Source organism: Buteo buteo, chromosome 16, assembly GCF_964188355.1.
Source record: "Buteo buteo chromosome 16, bButBut1.hap1.1, whole genome shotgun sequence".
Lineage (NCBI taxonomy): Eukaryota > Metazoa > Chordata > Aves > Accipitriformes > Accipitridae > Buteo > Buteo buteo.
In genome coordinates this window covers 10,068,823-10,081,662 of record NC_134186.1, presented here as the reverse complement: position 1 = coordinate 10,081,662, position 12,840 = coordinate 10,068,823, and the positions used below count along the sequence as shown (strand labels likewise).

Below are 12,840 nucleotides of genomic sequence, written 5' to 3'. Positions count from 1 at the left end.
GGCTGCAGTCTTAGTACTGCCTAACCCATATATCATATTTCACTGTGGAGTTATTAGGGAGTTTATTAAAGATGGTGATGAGCTAGTGATTCTGCTGATGTGTTTCATGGACAGACTTTAATACCAGTTTCTGGGGAAATCTTGAATTTCTCTTATACTTTTTTCCTTTTTTGCATACTTCTGGCTTCAGAGTGTTGAAATCCTATCGGTATGTATAGTAAAGGATCACGATTGATTGTTACCACTTCAGGCATCACACACACATTCCTTATTTCCTTTCTGATGTTATTTGTAATCGCTATTTCCTGCCCTTTTATCCAGTCAAGTTGAATGGACGTGAACACCGGTGCATTATTAGGTGTTTGTAAAGTCTAGAGCTGTGTGCTTGTATTCATGTTGCAATCAACTTAAATCCATTTGCATGTGAAATATGGACCCATCTCCCAATTTTCTCATGTAGCCTGAAATTTCCTTATAAGAAAACTTAAACTTCTTTCCTTTTGTGTTTTTTTTTTTAAGTGAGGAAGGAAAATTGTCTACCTCGCAGGATGCTTCTTGTAAATATGTAGTAGAAGAGAATGCAGAGGTTGCAGAAGAGGCTCCTTCAGCTCTGCAGCCTACTAACAGCAGTCCAGAACAGAGGTAACTGCATTCAAGGGTGCTTTCAATCCTCTAAATAGCAGTTTGCATGTTTTTCTCATAGAATTGATCTAAAGAGATTAATGAATTCCTGTTAGTTATCAGTTCTGAGATTAGCTCAATCTAAACATGTGTTTGCATCTATTTTTATAAAATTCTCAAAAGTTATATTTTCTGTTGATTGTAAGACTCTTTGAGTTGTCAAAAATGCATTTGCCTTGTACTATTTGTCTTGCAGGGTGTTGTCAATATCCCCATTCTGGTTTGTGATATGTTATCAAGTTAGAATAGTGAATTGATACACTTAATGAAAGTGATGATAAAAAAAAAGTAATTAGGGGAATAAGTTTGACTTTGTCCTGAAAATATGCGTAAGTTAGGTCTACCATTTTTTCATTCTGTATTCTATACTGCAGAACAGTTTGTGGGGAGTCCACTAGTGCAGCTGTATGGAAAGGAAATGGTGCCTTAAGTCATGCTTGTGTGATTGTGAATCAGTTATTACTTGCACCCTTGTCTTCATCAGGTATTAATCTGAATACTTGTAGATTTGGAGAATACTTTTTCAAAGTACATAAATAATCTGTTTCAAATAAAACTTGCCTGAAATATGGAGGAGCCTGGATTGCTCAGCATACTTATTGGAGGAAAGAAAAGACGACATTTTTCTCTGGCAGCTTGGCTACTAGTGCAGTCTTGGAGAATAGTAATTCAGGATACAATTCTGAGGGGAGTACTACCAGAGAAAGCTGCTCTTGCATAAGTTTTTCCCTTAAATTGTCAGGTAGTACTCCTTTCTCCAAAAAAAGGCATTTGACAAAGGCAATTTCTCCTGTGACAGTATTTCTCCTGTTTCATTTCCTGTTGAAGTACTCGTTTGGGGTGGTTTTTTTTGCCTCCCAAGTTACAATGGTATGGAAATGTACACAATCAACTCCAGGTCTAGTATGGCATCACCAAAATCAAATGCATGTAGGGTGACATTAATCACCAAGTGTTAGAAATGCTTAATGCAGGTGTTTCATATCTGCACTAGTTTCTAGACTTCAGTCAGAGCGAGATTCATCTTTATCTTAAAAGCCTAAAACAATGAAGAGTTTAAGGTAGGTGAGAAGATTTCCACCCTTGAAGGCAGTATTTAGTGAAGACCTTGCTCTGGAACTTAGGTATTCATAAGTACTTTAAAATTAATATCTAGGCAAGAGTTTACTGGTTTCCTAGCAAACTAATGGCTTGTTGAACATCAGGTACAATCCCACCGGCTTGATTCTTGGTGTTAAGGCAAAGGGTGGTATGCTGCCATTTCCTGGTTTGGATGTAATTCGTGGGTGACCAGAGGAACTGTGCTGTCTCAAAAAGAAAACCCTTGTAAAAGGAAAACCTAAATGTGTATTTACTAAACCCTGAGTAATAAATAGGCTTGTCTGCTCTTTCTAGGAGGGCAGGGCTTGGGGGATCAGAGCTGTGCACGCTGCCTTCTTGTTGGGGAGCTGAGGATGTTCTGAATGGGAGCATGTTCTGAAGGGAGAGAGGATTTTGCTTAATTAAAAGGAATTCTAGGAGTCACTTTAGCCTTGCAGTATAAACAGCGGTATGATTCTGAAAATCAGAATTTAGAATATACATATACACACACACATATATATTTTCTGAATGTGTATTTAAATACTTGTTTTAATAGTTCAAAAGCTGTTGTGTTTCTTGACTTTAATAGATTTAAAACTATTATTAGAGAAATGTATTTTTCACACAAATCCTGTGAAAGTAATCATTTTTAAGACTTTGTGGATGCTGTATTCTATATCTAGCTTTCTAGTGAAGACAAAATTTAAATGCTTTTGTAAGCAAAGATTTAGAGTATAGCTCTACATGCAACACAGAACTCTGCTGCATGTTCTGATTATGCTGTATGCAGACTAAGAAAGATGCAAGCATGTTCGACAAATTTAGATTTTATTTTTTAGACTTGTTTATGAGCTAGTATGTCTAACCTCTGTGGTACTGGGTGTTACACTAAAACACTGCTACCTTTTCCTGTAAGCCAGAACTTTCTGCTCTGCATAAATTCCATAAATTTAATCAAGAAGTGGATTCTAAGAAAAAAACCAACCCTGTATACTTAGTTGAAGTGGGAAACCCAGAAACTGTCTTTCACAGCCTCTTCTTTACTGGAGGTACTGTTTTTATCAAGACAATGTTTTTAATGCTGATAAGCATTAAAATGTACGGAAGAAGTCTTTGGGTACTAGGTGATTGCCTTTTGAGTAAAGGTGCTTGTCTAAACCAATAGAAGGCCCTCAGAGCTAGCAGTTCTTTGGATTGCTTTTGAGTTGCAGGAAATCTCAAGAACACCTTTCATTGAATCCATCTGGCTTCAGCAAAGCTCAGTACTTTCTCTAAAGGTGGCTGTCACAGCAGATCCTTATATAAGCGCAGTATAAATATCAAGATAAACATAATTGTGGTTTTGGGGCTCCATGCATGTATGACTAGTGGGAGGAGTCCCCTAGGTAGGTCTTTGGCTGGTGGCCAGCAGTAGTAATCTCTGCTAGGAGCCCTGTTCTGTCATGGACTTTTTTTCCAGTTAATAAGTGACTTACTGCTGTGTGGACTGTCAGACTTCCTGTCCATGCAGCACTTGTTTCTTACCTTCCAGGTTTCTCTAAGAAGTGTTTACTTTTGTCTAGTGCTGTCTGTCTTTTCTCTAATGTGTATATATTTTTTTAAAAAGTGTTTTTAGAGCATAGCAGCCAAAGACTTAGCTAGGGGACTCCTGCTGGTCATGTGCATGTAGAGCACGGACCCAAGAGTGGCTTCTCTGTGATGTACACCATCAGAGAACAGGAGTTACAGGTAACTTTTCTCATGTGTAGTTCCAAATGGTATTTATATTCTTTAAGGGAGTTTTCAAATGTGTTCAGTAGACTTCCACTGAATAGAAGTTGAGATTTTTTGCCTTTGTTGCTTGCAATTCTCTAATGTTCTCATGCACTACTGATTTGATCTCTTTATTTGTGTTAGTCCAGAGCAATTGAGCCCACTCTTACACTAAGCTTCTTATCTGGAAATGTATATACTATTATTGTTTTCACTGTTGTAGGTTTGCTCCTTACTTTTCTCCATACTTGCTGAAATTTTCATGCTAATGGACTCACTTCCAAAGTATATGTGAAATGGCAGTTTGTAGATTAGATTAGTAACTAAAGCAGTTTTTTTAAGACACTCTTGTTTTTCCTGTTGTGTCTTAGCTGCTTACTTTCAAATGCAACTTTAAATACTCCTGATACCACATTTTGTCTCTCAGAATAAGATTTGGAGAAGTATCAGAAATGTGCTTTTTATTAGCTGTTCTCTTGGAGATACCACATCTCTAGAGATCATTTAATAGATCAGTTAACAAAGATCAAACACTCTTCAATGGTGTGCTCAGTTAATTAAAGTGCTATGCTTAATTAGGCAATGAAGACTCCAGAAATGCTGGACTCCAGAAAATAAATGGGATGAGCATGTTATTAGCTTGTGTTTCCTCTCTCCAGCTCAGGGGTCATGCTCCACATGATCTGGGACAGTTTGGTTTTGGGGGGTTTTTTTTGTACCTACCCGAATTTGTTTTGGACTCTTCTTGTTTCTTGTATAATTACATCTCTTTTTTTGGCCTCTTAGGACTGATCAACACACTCATTTAGGAGAGGCGTCTGTTAATGGCCCTGTATGATATGTGATGTCTACTACCTTGGCTGAAGAAAATGAACTGATATCCAGGTGTTTGAGTGTTTCTTGAGGATTTCATCTAGAACCTGTTGAAGCCAGTCACTGCTGCACTAATTTCGCAAGGGATCAGGACCAGCAACATTTATATTCTAGATTTTAAGACATTGTACAGAAATTCATAAGTGTAAAAATATTGCACATTGAGAAATACCAATAATTTTTGCGTATGTTTATATTGTATTGTTCTAAATAATGGGTGGCCTGTGAAATAAGATCCTGCTACCCATGTAATGATGACAGTAGTGTTATTATAGTTAAAATGGCTGTAAGAATAGTTTTATAAAAAGTGAATACACAAATCTAATGTATTTGAGACATAACTATTTGACGATTAGTGTGACCAAAGTATTTAGCAGTTTTCATACATTTTTTCACCTTGTAAAAAGAAAAGAAAAAAATGAATTCATGTTTCTTCTGAAACTGAAATGCCCTATAAATGTTATTTTGGTTGTTTTAGCTTACAAAAGTGATTTAAATGAAAATTTTTTGGTGTTCAACATTTTACAACAGGTTTTTTAATTGGTAATTGTTTTCCGTATTGTTTAAAACAGATCAAAATTGTAAGTCTATTGGTAGAGGTTTTAAGTATTTATTGCTACAACTTAGTTGACAAATTGATGTTACTGTAAAGCCATATGTTCTGTTAAGTCTTGTTTGCTTGAAACAATACCTTACAGGTGAAACACTAGAATATTTGAAGTGCACATAGCTTGTTGTGTTTAAGTGATTCACCTGCCTTTTAACCCATTCACCAAGATTTAGTTTAATACAATGCATTATACAATGGAACATTTCAGAACAATCTGCGTATTTAAAACGCTATAATCCTTTTAGACAAGTCAAGTAAATTAAATGCCCGTGCTGCTAATGTAATTACAGTACATGCATTTTAAAAGTATATAGTGTTTTTAATACAAATTTTGGCAGCAGAGCATGTTAATTGTTACTTTCACTGTACTGATCTGTGTGAGGCTTTCATTTGTATGTTCTAAACCAGTTTTTTCACAGCTGGTTTGTGTATATATATATAGTGATTATGGAAACTAATTCTGTGTAATTTATAATTTTCTATGTCAGTGTAAAATTCCAACAGCCTTCTCAAACAAACAGAAGCAATATACTGTATATTGCCACATTGTCTGGTGAAAGGGTTAAAGTACTTCACCTCCTGCACTTTTAGATACAAATTCATTTTTGTTTCTGTAATAGTTATATTCATTTATTTTTTACATAATTTGTTTTCCTGACCAGTATTTAAAGCCAAAAGGATACTCTAAACAATGGCCAATGATTTATTTTAGAAGGTGTCCCAAGCAACGTGCCTAAACATTACATTGCATACAGAAATAAAAAAAAACAAACCACATATGTATAATGGCATTGCCCTTATTGTTTCCTCTTGCATTTTCTGCAGCAAATTTGTAGCACTCATCATTACAAATTGTTAACTAATCAGTTGTGTGAAAATTGAGCGGGAAAACACTATCATAGGTGGAATTGGTAACTATTTTATTTATTTGCCCTTTTATTTGTACTTTATAAATGATGGAATTCAGTCAGTTTCTAAGTTTTCTTCTTCAGTTCAGAATTGCTTCCAGATCAGCTTGACCAAAAATGTTTTGTATGTTAGCTTTAAGGTTGGCAGCTGTCCTTTTATCACTTTCTGATCTGTTATTGAACAATTAAGGAAATTGTTGAGCAATTGTGGAAACAAAACCACTCATTTCAACACATGACTTGCAGTCCAGGTAAAGCAATGTGTTGTCTTACATAAGTTTGATGCTTTTAAGGAATGAAACTTTTGTCCTTTCCAGTGCAGCTATTTTTCCCTTGCTAACAAGTTGAATTTACTAGCTACATAGCCATGAAAAGTGAAGGAGATGCTGGCAGCAAATTAGTTGAAACTGTATTTCAGCCCTGTTGTCTGCAGTTCAACAAAGTCTTCCAGTATGTTGTCCTTCCCTCCGTTAATGAACTGTCATATCAGTCCACTATCCACTTCATACTGAGCTTAAAATTGAAAAAGGAGTATTTTGTCCCCCTTCCCTCCATTCCTGATAAGTAATATCAGTTGGCATGAGGTGTGAGAAGTGGTGGTGAGTGGAATTCAACCTTCAGTGTAGTTTGCCTTCTAATTAAAGGGTGCAACAGAGGTAAACTAGATTGGCTTACCTCATGCTGATTCCAGTGGTCTTGAGGGTGTTTCCTTACTATTGCATTCATTGTTAGTTTTAACAGCTTGTGTGGGAGGTGAGTTTAAGCCTGGGATTTAACCTAGATTTGACGTAGTGTGAGCTTGTTCTGAGGAGGTGTAGGGTGTGTTTTACCCACTAACTGTATTACTTGTACAAGGAACCCTGAACTTGAAGGGAAAGCTTTGGAGATGTGTTTTTGGGGAGGGTGTATGGGGGCGTGTACACACACCACCCCCATCCCCACACCTTTTGCCATCTTTTACCAGTACTTTTATGCTGCTCACATATGCTTACAAACATTTGAATGTACTTGGAATGTTCTTCTGAATGGCTGTATTACCCAGCCTGTTTAATCAAATTTGACTTGCATGCAATGGAATTTATAGTTGGCTTTATTAAAAGATACTTCAATGCATTTGTGAGATGGACTGAAGTCTAGTACCTTTGTACAGGTTTGACTTCCTATGGTGTATTTAGCAGCAGTTAGGATGAAATAAGCTTGCTTTGAATGGCTCATGCTGAATAATATACACATTGCCACATTTCACAGTGCTCTTTGAAATGGCTGGAGGCTTAGTCATCTGAAAGTGAGGAGTAATGATGTCAGTTGATATCAAAGGGCAATGGATTTAACCCTCAGGACTTCTCTGGTAAAGGATTTTTACTCAAGTAAGAGCATGTTGCAAAAGTGGCTAGACCAGCAATATGTGCAATATCTCATTGCGTCTTCAGACCTGTGTCTCTGTTACCTGGTGGAGTGCATGAATCATGCCTTCTTGACCAGTTAAACCATTATTTTTAAGTAAAAATGTCAGGTGTTGTCTTGACTAACATTGTTGTTATTAATTAAGCAAGCATTCCCCCTGTTCTCTGAGTTGACAGGTAGTCACTGAGAAGACAAGAAGATAGTTGAAACAATCTCATTATATCATTGTAAATGGAACCCAGTGTGACCACGCTCTTGAGTGAAACATACCTTTTTGCTCCCGTTAAGCCTAGTATCTACCTCTTGAAAACAGTGAGTTCTCTATTGTCATCTGTGGAAACTTGCTGTGACATTGATTCTTTGTATGAAATCCACTGAGGAGTTATGAAAGACTTATGAGGAAGGTGAATCAGGTTATTACTACACTCGTTATAAACTTATTATCCTGTTTAAATTAGCTTTGATTTCCTTGGAGATTGTTTTGTTTTCTGACATACATCTTACACAGTTATATCAGGAAGTATTTGTTGTATATAATTCATGGCTCTATTGATACACTTAAACAATCACTTCTGATTCTCAGAATAAATAGTGCTTTCTCCAGTGTAGTAGAAGTGCTTCAGGTTTCTTTATAAAAGTGTCTGTATAGTTTCCCAAACCAAGATGGAAAATGGAATTTAATGCAGCAGCAACAAGCCCTTTTTGTGAAGTATTTAACTTCTTTTGGTTTCTGCATCTTGCTTCCTAACAGGTAAGGATTTGGCATTCTTCTGTGCCATTGTTGTTTGAATATGTAAGGTTACAGCAAGTAGGAAGACTAAGGCAATAAAATTAAAATAAAAAATATTCTTAGCATAAAAATAGAGCCATCTTCTTGCCTGCTTTTGCTAGGATACTTCATGAAATCTTTTGGACTTGCCCAGACCTGGCTTGGCTTTCTGTTTCAAATTGTTCCAAGCCTGTGATTTGCCCTGTGCCTAGACTTTCGTGTTTACACTTCTCTTAATGACATCATAGGGAAGTCAGTGTGTGCTTCTTACTCTTCTGCCACAAGCTGAAGCAGTAACAAGAACTGAACTGTACTTTGTGTTTTGCTAGTAGTATCTTTCAGAACTTCTCTCTAGTGGATGAATCTGGGCTTAGTGTTTGATGCATCTTTTTCCACCGGAGAGGGGAACTTTTTCTGCATTTTATCTTCTCTAAATCAGTAAGTACCTTGCAAAATGAGGTAGGATTCCCTTTAGTTCATCTTTCTGGCTGTAGCTTAAGTACTGCAATTCTGATTCTAGGATCTTCTTCAGAAGGAGTGTTCTCCCTTCTCATTCCAGATCTCTTCTCAGTGGTGTGGGTGCTTTCCTGTGATCAGTGTTCTCTGCATCTCAAAACATGGATTCTGAAGACTGTAATTTAGATCATGATTGTCTGTTGGCATACAGTCATCCAGATTAAGAGAACCAAGTCTTGCCTAGCTGTCATTGAGTAGATTTTGTCACTCATGTCTCATGAGATTCAGCTTACCCACTTTGCTCAGGTAAAGTTTGGTTGTCTCACTACTTTAGTGTGTGGATGATAATTAGGTAGATTGGTGGTTGATCCTCAAGGGCATAATAGAGGTACTTCACTTTTTCAGATGGATCCTGGACCTGTTACTTACAGATCCGTTGGGACTGCTTTTGAACTCCACTATGTGTTACTCTTCCTGTCTTTCTTACCTGGGGGGGGGTGTCCTGGTTTCGGCTGGGATGGAGTTAGTTTTCAGAGGAAGCTGGGAGGGGGCACAGCCAGGACAGCTGACCTGAACTAGCCATACATACCATATGACATCATGCCCAGTATCTGACTGGGGAGCAGGCTGGGGAGAGGGATGGGGGGGCTGTCACATTGCAGGTGGTGAGCAATTGCATTGCACATCACTTGTTTTGTATATTCTTTTATTAGTACTACTGTTATTGTTTCTTCTCTCCTTGTGTTGTCCCAGTAAACTGTCCTTATCTCAACCCATGAGGCTCTACCTTTTTTTTTTTTTTCCCTTTCTGATTCTCTCTCCATCCTACCAGTTAGGAGGGGAGGAGTGAGCGAGCAGCCATCTGGTGCTTTGGTGCCGGCTGGGCTGAAACCACAACAGGGGGGTTCTTCCCTTCCCCTCTTACCTACACCAATTATCTGTCAAAGGTTGTTACAATTACATCTTGGGTAATAAATTAACCTAGTTCTTTCGCAGGGGCACTGGAGCCTCACTGCATACATTGCAAATAAAACCTGTTTTTCAGTACACCAAACAGAATTAGGTGTTTGGAAAATCCCTCTTTGCTATTTTTTTCAAATGAAAGATATGAAGGGTTGACTGACTGTCTTCTACTGGCTCCTGTATTAGTGGCACAAGATTGCTGAGATAAGCCTACCAACTCTGCTAAAACGCAAGTGACCTTGTTTCTGTTGTTGGAGTTCTCCACAGCACCTTTCCTGCTATACCTTTATAGAAACACTTGCTGTTAATGCTGTATTTGTTAAAAAGGTTCGTTCTTCTGTAGTCACTGCTAAACCATCGTTCTGCAGTGTGCTTTCAAATGAGAAGGGTTCTGGTTTGGAAAGAGCCATGGTGGACTCAGAAGAGGTAGTAACTAGGAATTGTGAGATCTTCATGGGACTATGGTGTCCTATTCTTTCTCTGTAGTCCCTTCAGAATTAAGTAGCTTGAAAAGATATAAGGGCTGAGGAAGTGTGCAGCACTTTTTTTTAATGCTGGTACTGTGCATGTCTAGTTTGAAGTACTCTAAAGATAAGTCTGAACTTGGGAAGTGGTGGGTGACTTCTTGATAACTACATTGTTTCAAGTGTGTTATTTACATGATTCATACATAATTCATATTGATTGCGATGTCCAAGCACTTAAGACAATTTTTAACTAAGCTGTATAAATAAATGTATAGATACATGCTTGTGTGCGCACACATCAATAGGTAGGGTATATTCTCTTAACAAGGCTGACTGCAGTGTGCATGGTGCATTTCCTAAATGCACTGAACTGTAGAACACTAGGAAGAAGAAAGAGGTACTTGTGCATATGGTACAGCCCATTCGGAAGCACTTCAGTAAATATAAAATGTTTTTAAGCTCCTGTCTCTGCACATGTAGACATTATCCATGGTCGCTGGCCAGCCTGAGTGTAATTTGACTGGAGGAGGAACTGGTGCCTCTGATTTCTTGAGGCCAACTTCAACTTTTGTCAAAGAAGATTTCTCTGCTTCTCTCATAGTCCAACTGCTTGATATGTTTGAGCCTTTTTGTTGACATATTTATAGCTTCCCAGGAACCAAGGCAAGAACTTGTATTTGTGATTATTGAATCAACACTGTTCACTTCAGACAAAAGTAGTTCATCTGTAAACTTGTACTGATGCTGTTAATCTGTTAACTTCTATGCTTCTGCATGCTGCATTGAATTCTTGATACAATGGTGAGATCTAGCTGCTTCAGCAACTGTCACCAGTACTGTCCTCAAGAACACACTGAAAGACTGGCTGCAGCTTTGAATTTGGTGTTCCACAGATGTAAACCATCATAACATTCTGTGTGAGAAAGTGTCCTGGGTTCAGCTGGGACAGAGTTAATTTTTACATGAACAGAAAGGTAGGGTCTCTCTGATGTGGTGGAACAAGCCTCCAGCTGCTCTAAGGAGTGGTCTAATGCATCCTGAAAACAGTCTGAAGGAAGCAAACTCACCTGCATGGTTACCTGCTGTTCGTTTGGAGCTTCCTGGTCTCTGCTGGAGGAACAAATTGCCCTTGACTTTATATTAAGCCCAGAGAACAGGGCTACGGATAGTGCCTGCAGGACCTGCCCCCAGCCATCCCGGCATCTGAGCTGAGCAGGCTGCACAGAAAGGTCTTAGCAGAGGACTCGGCTCTGAAGGAAGCTTTCATACCTAGTGGGAGTCTCCAGTTATGTAGAATGGAGTATCTCAGAAAAAGGCTTTCATTGCAAAACTAGGTGCAGGTTATGTTAAGCTTGATTGTGCATATGAGGGTGCTTGGTGCTCTTTCATCTGAGCTGTTCTCCAACATCCTTTTCTGTCATATGAGAAAGCATGGACTATGTTCTAAATGACTAACTGATACTGAAAAGCTGGTCGAAAAAACTCTCTAAGACTCATTTTGGAGTTTTAGAAAGCAGGCATTCTTCATTGCAGCGCTGAATGCACAGGGGATAATTCCACCTAGTGTGCATGCCACAGCTTTAGCACAAACAGGTTATATAGAATAACTAATTGCATATTAATCAGATTAGTATACATATACATAAAAATGATTGCAACTGATTATCATAGTACTGCCTACATCCGATCATGTGCAATGAAGGATCCATTTGAGTCGAAGGGCTGCTTTTGTGACCACCGACCCATTTGAAGTTCTTGCTGGCTGTCCTTAAACTCTTTATTCTTGTTCTTGTTCTTTGATCTTGAAACTTAATGCAGTTTCAATGACATGTGGTCAGTTTCAACATTGTTCTCATCTAGTGTACAGGAACATCTAGTCATAAGAGCAAAGAACTGCAAAACTTATGAATAACTACCTCTACTAGTTAATTGCTTGGCTATACTTTTATCTATTGTTTCAATCATAGTGTTAGTATAAGATTTCTAATAATTATTTACCAAATCTCACTTTTACAGTCATCTAGCAGCAAACCAGTTTCCACAGCTGGTACAAAATATTAAAACCATCAAAATATTTAGATGTGCCATACAGAATGTATGGAAATATGCTATCATAACCAGTTCCTTCAGTGAGGGGTAGTTGCTACTTCCTAATGCATTCTTGGTGCCAAGTGGCTGGAGAGGAATAAGGAAAGTGGTGTTGGGGTAGTGTGACAGATTCATACAGAGACTAGATCACCCAGTTACACTGAAACATACTTATTGGGAGCAAGATATTCTTTATGTTCACAAATGTGCAAAGTCTGTCACCAAAAGTTTATAGGTAGGCAACAGAGTCAAATGGGAAGATCTCTATTGCACATGTCAAGATATGGGCTTGAAAGAAATAAAGCAGATAAATTACAAAGTTAAGCTTTGAGAGCAGGGGAAGGGGATTCGGAGTTCTTAATCTCAAGCAAGCTCTTGTTTATCTTTTTGGTCATTGCAATTTTGGTCATTCAGTGAGCTAGAAAAAGAAGGTTAAAGAAGGTTAAATCTTTCTAGTTGGCTAACTGCCTGCAAAATAATGGACTGCTATGAACAAGAACATCTGAATGACCTTGTGCTCCTGGGAGAATTTTTTTTTTCCAACTAGTTCATGGCCATGATTCCTGTGTCAAGTTAATAATGAGGGAAAAAAATGAAGTTGTGAGTTGCACTAGAAGAAAGAAGCAGGATGCACGGTAATCAAATCCTCTGAAGAAGTTGTTAATATGAAGTCAGAATTTATACTGATGGTGTGGGCTGAATATTATGTACTGAAACATGACTCTGGAATGTGAAGATTCAGAAACTCAAACGATTGCTGCTGCTAGACAAAAATCACAAGGTTAT

General features: G+C 38.0%; 1 protein-coding gene across 8 annotated transcripts in view; it reads left to right on the top strand.

Annotated features, from left to right (window-relative positions):
* Window positions 1-5,778, top strand: part of PPP6R3 (protein phosphatase 6 regulatory subunit 3) — a 73,311-nt gene extending 67,533 nt beyond the window's left edge. For all 8 annotated transcript variants that reach the window (XM_075047788.1, XM_075047785.1, XM_075047786.1 and 5 more), the window contains 2 exons: window positions 520-642; window positions 4,303-5,778. In XM_075047788.1, coding sequence (XP_074903889.1) covers window positions 520-642; window positions 4,303-4,354 — 175 coding nt within the window. In that variant the 3' untranslated portion in view covers window positions 4,355-5,778. The remainder of the gene's footprint in view (window positions 1-519; window positions 643-4,302) is intronic.
* The last annotated feature ends 7,062 nt before the right edge of the window (window positions 5,779-12,840 follow it).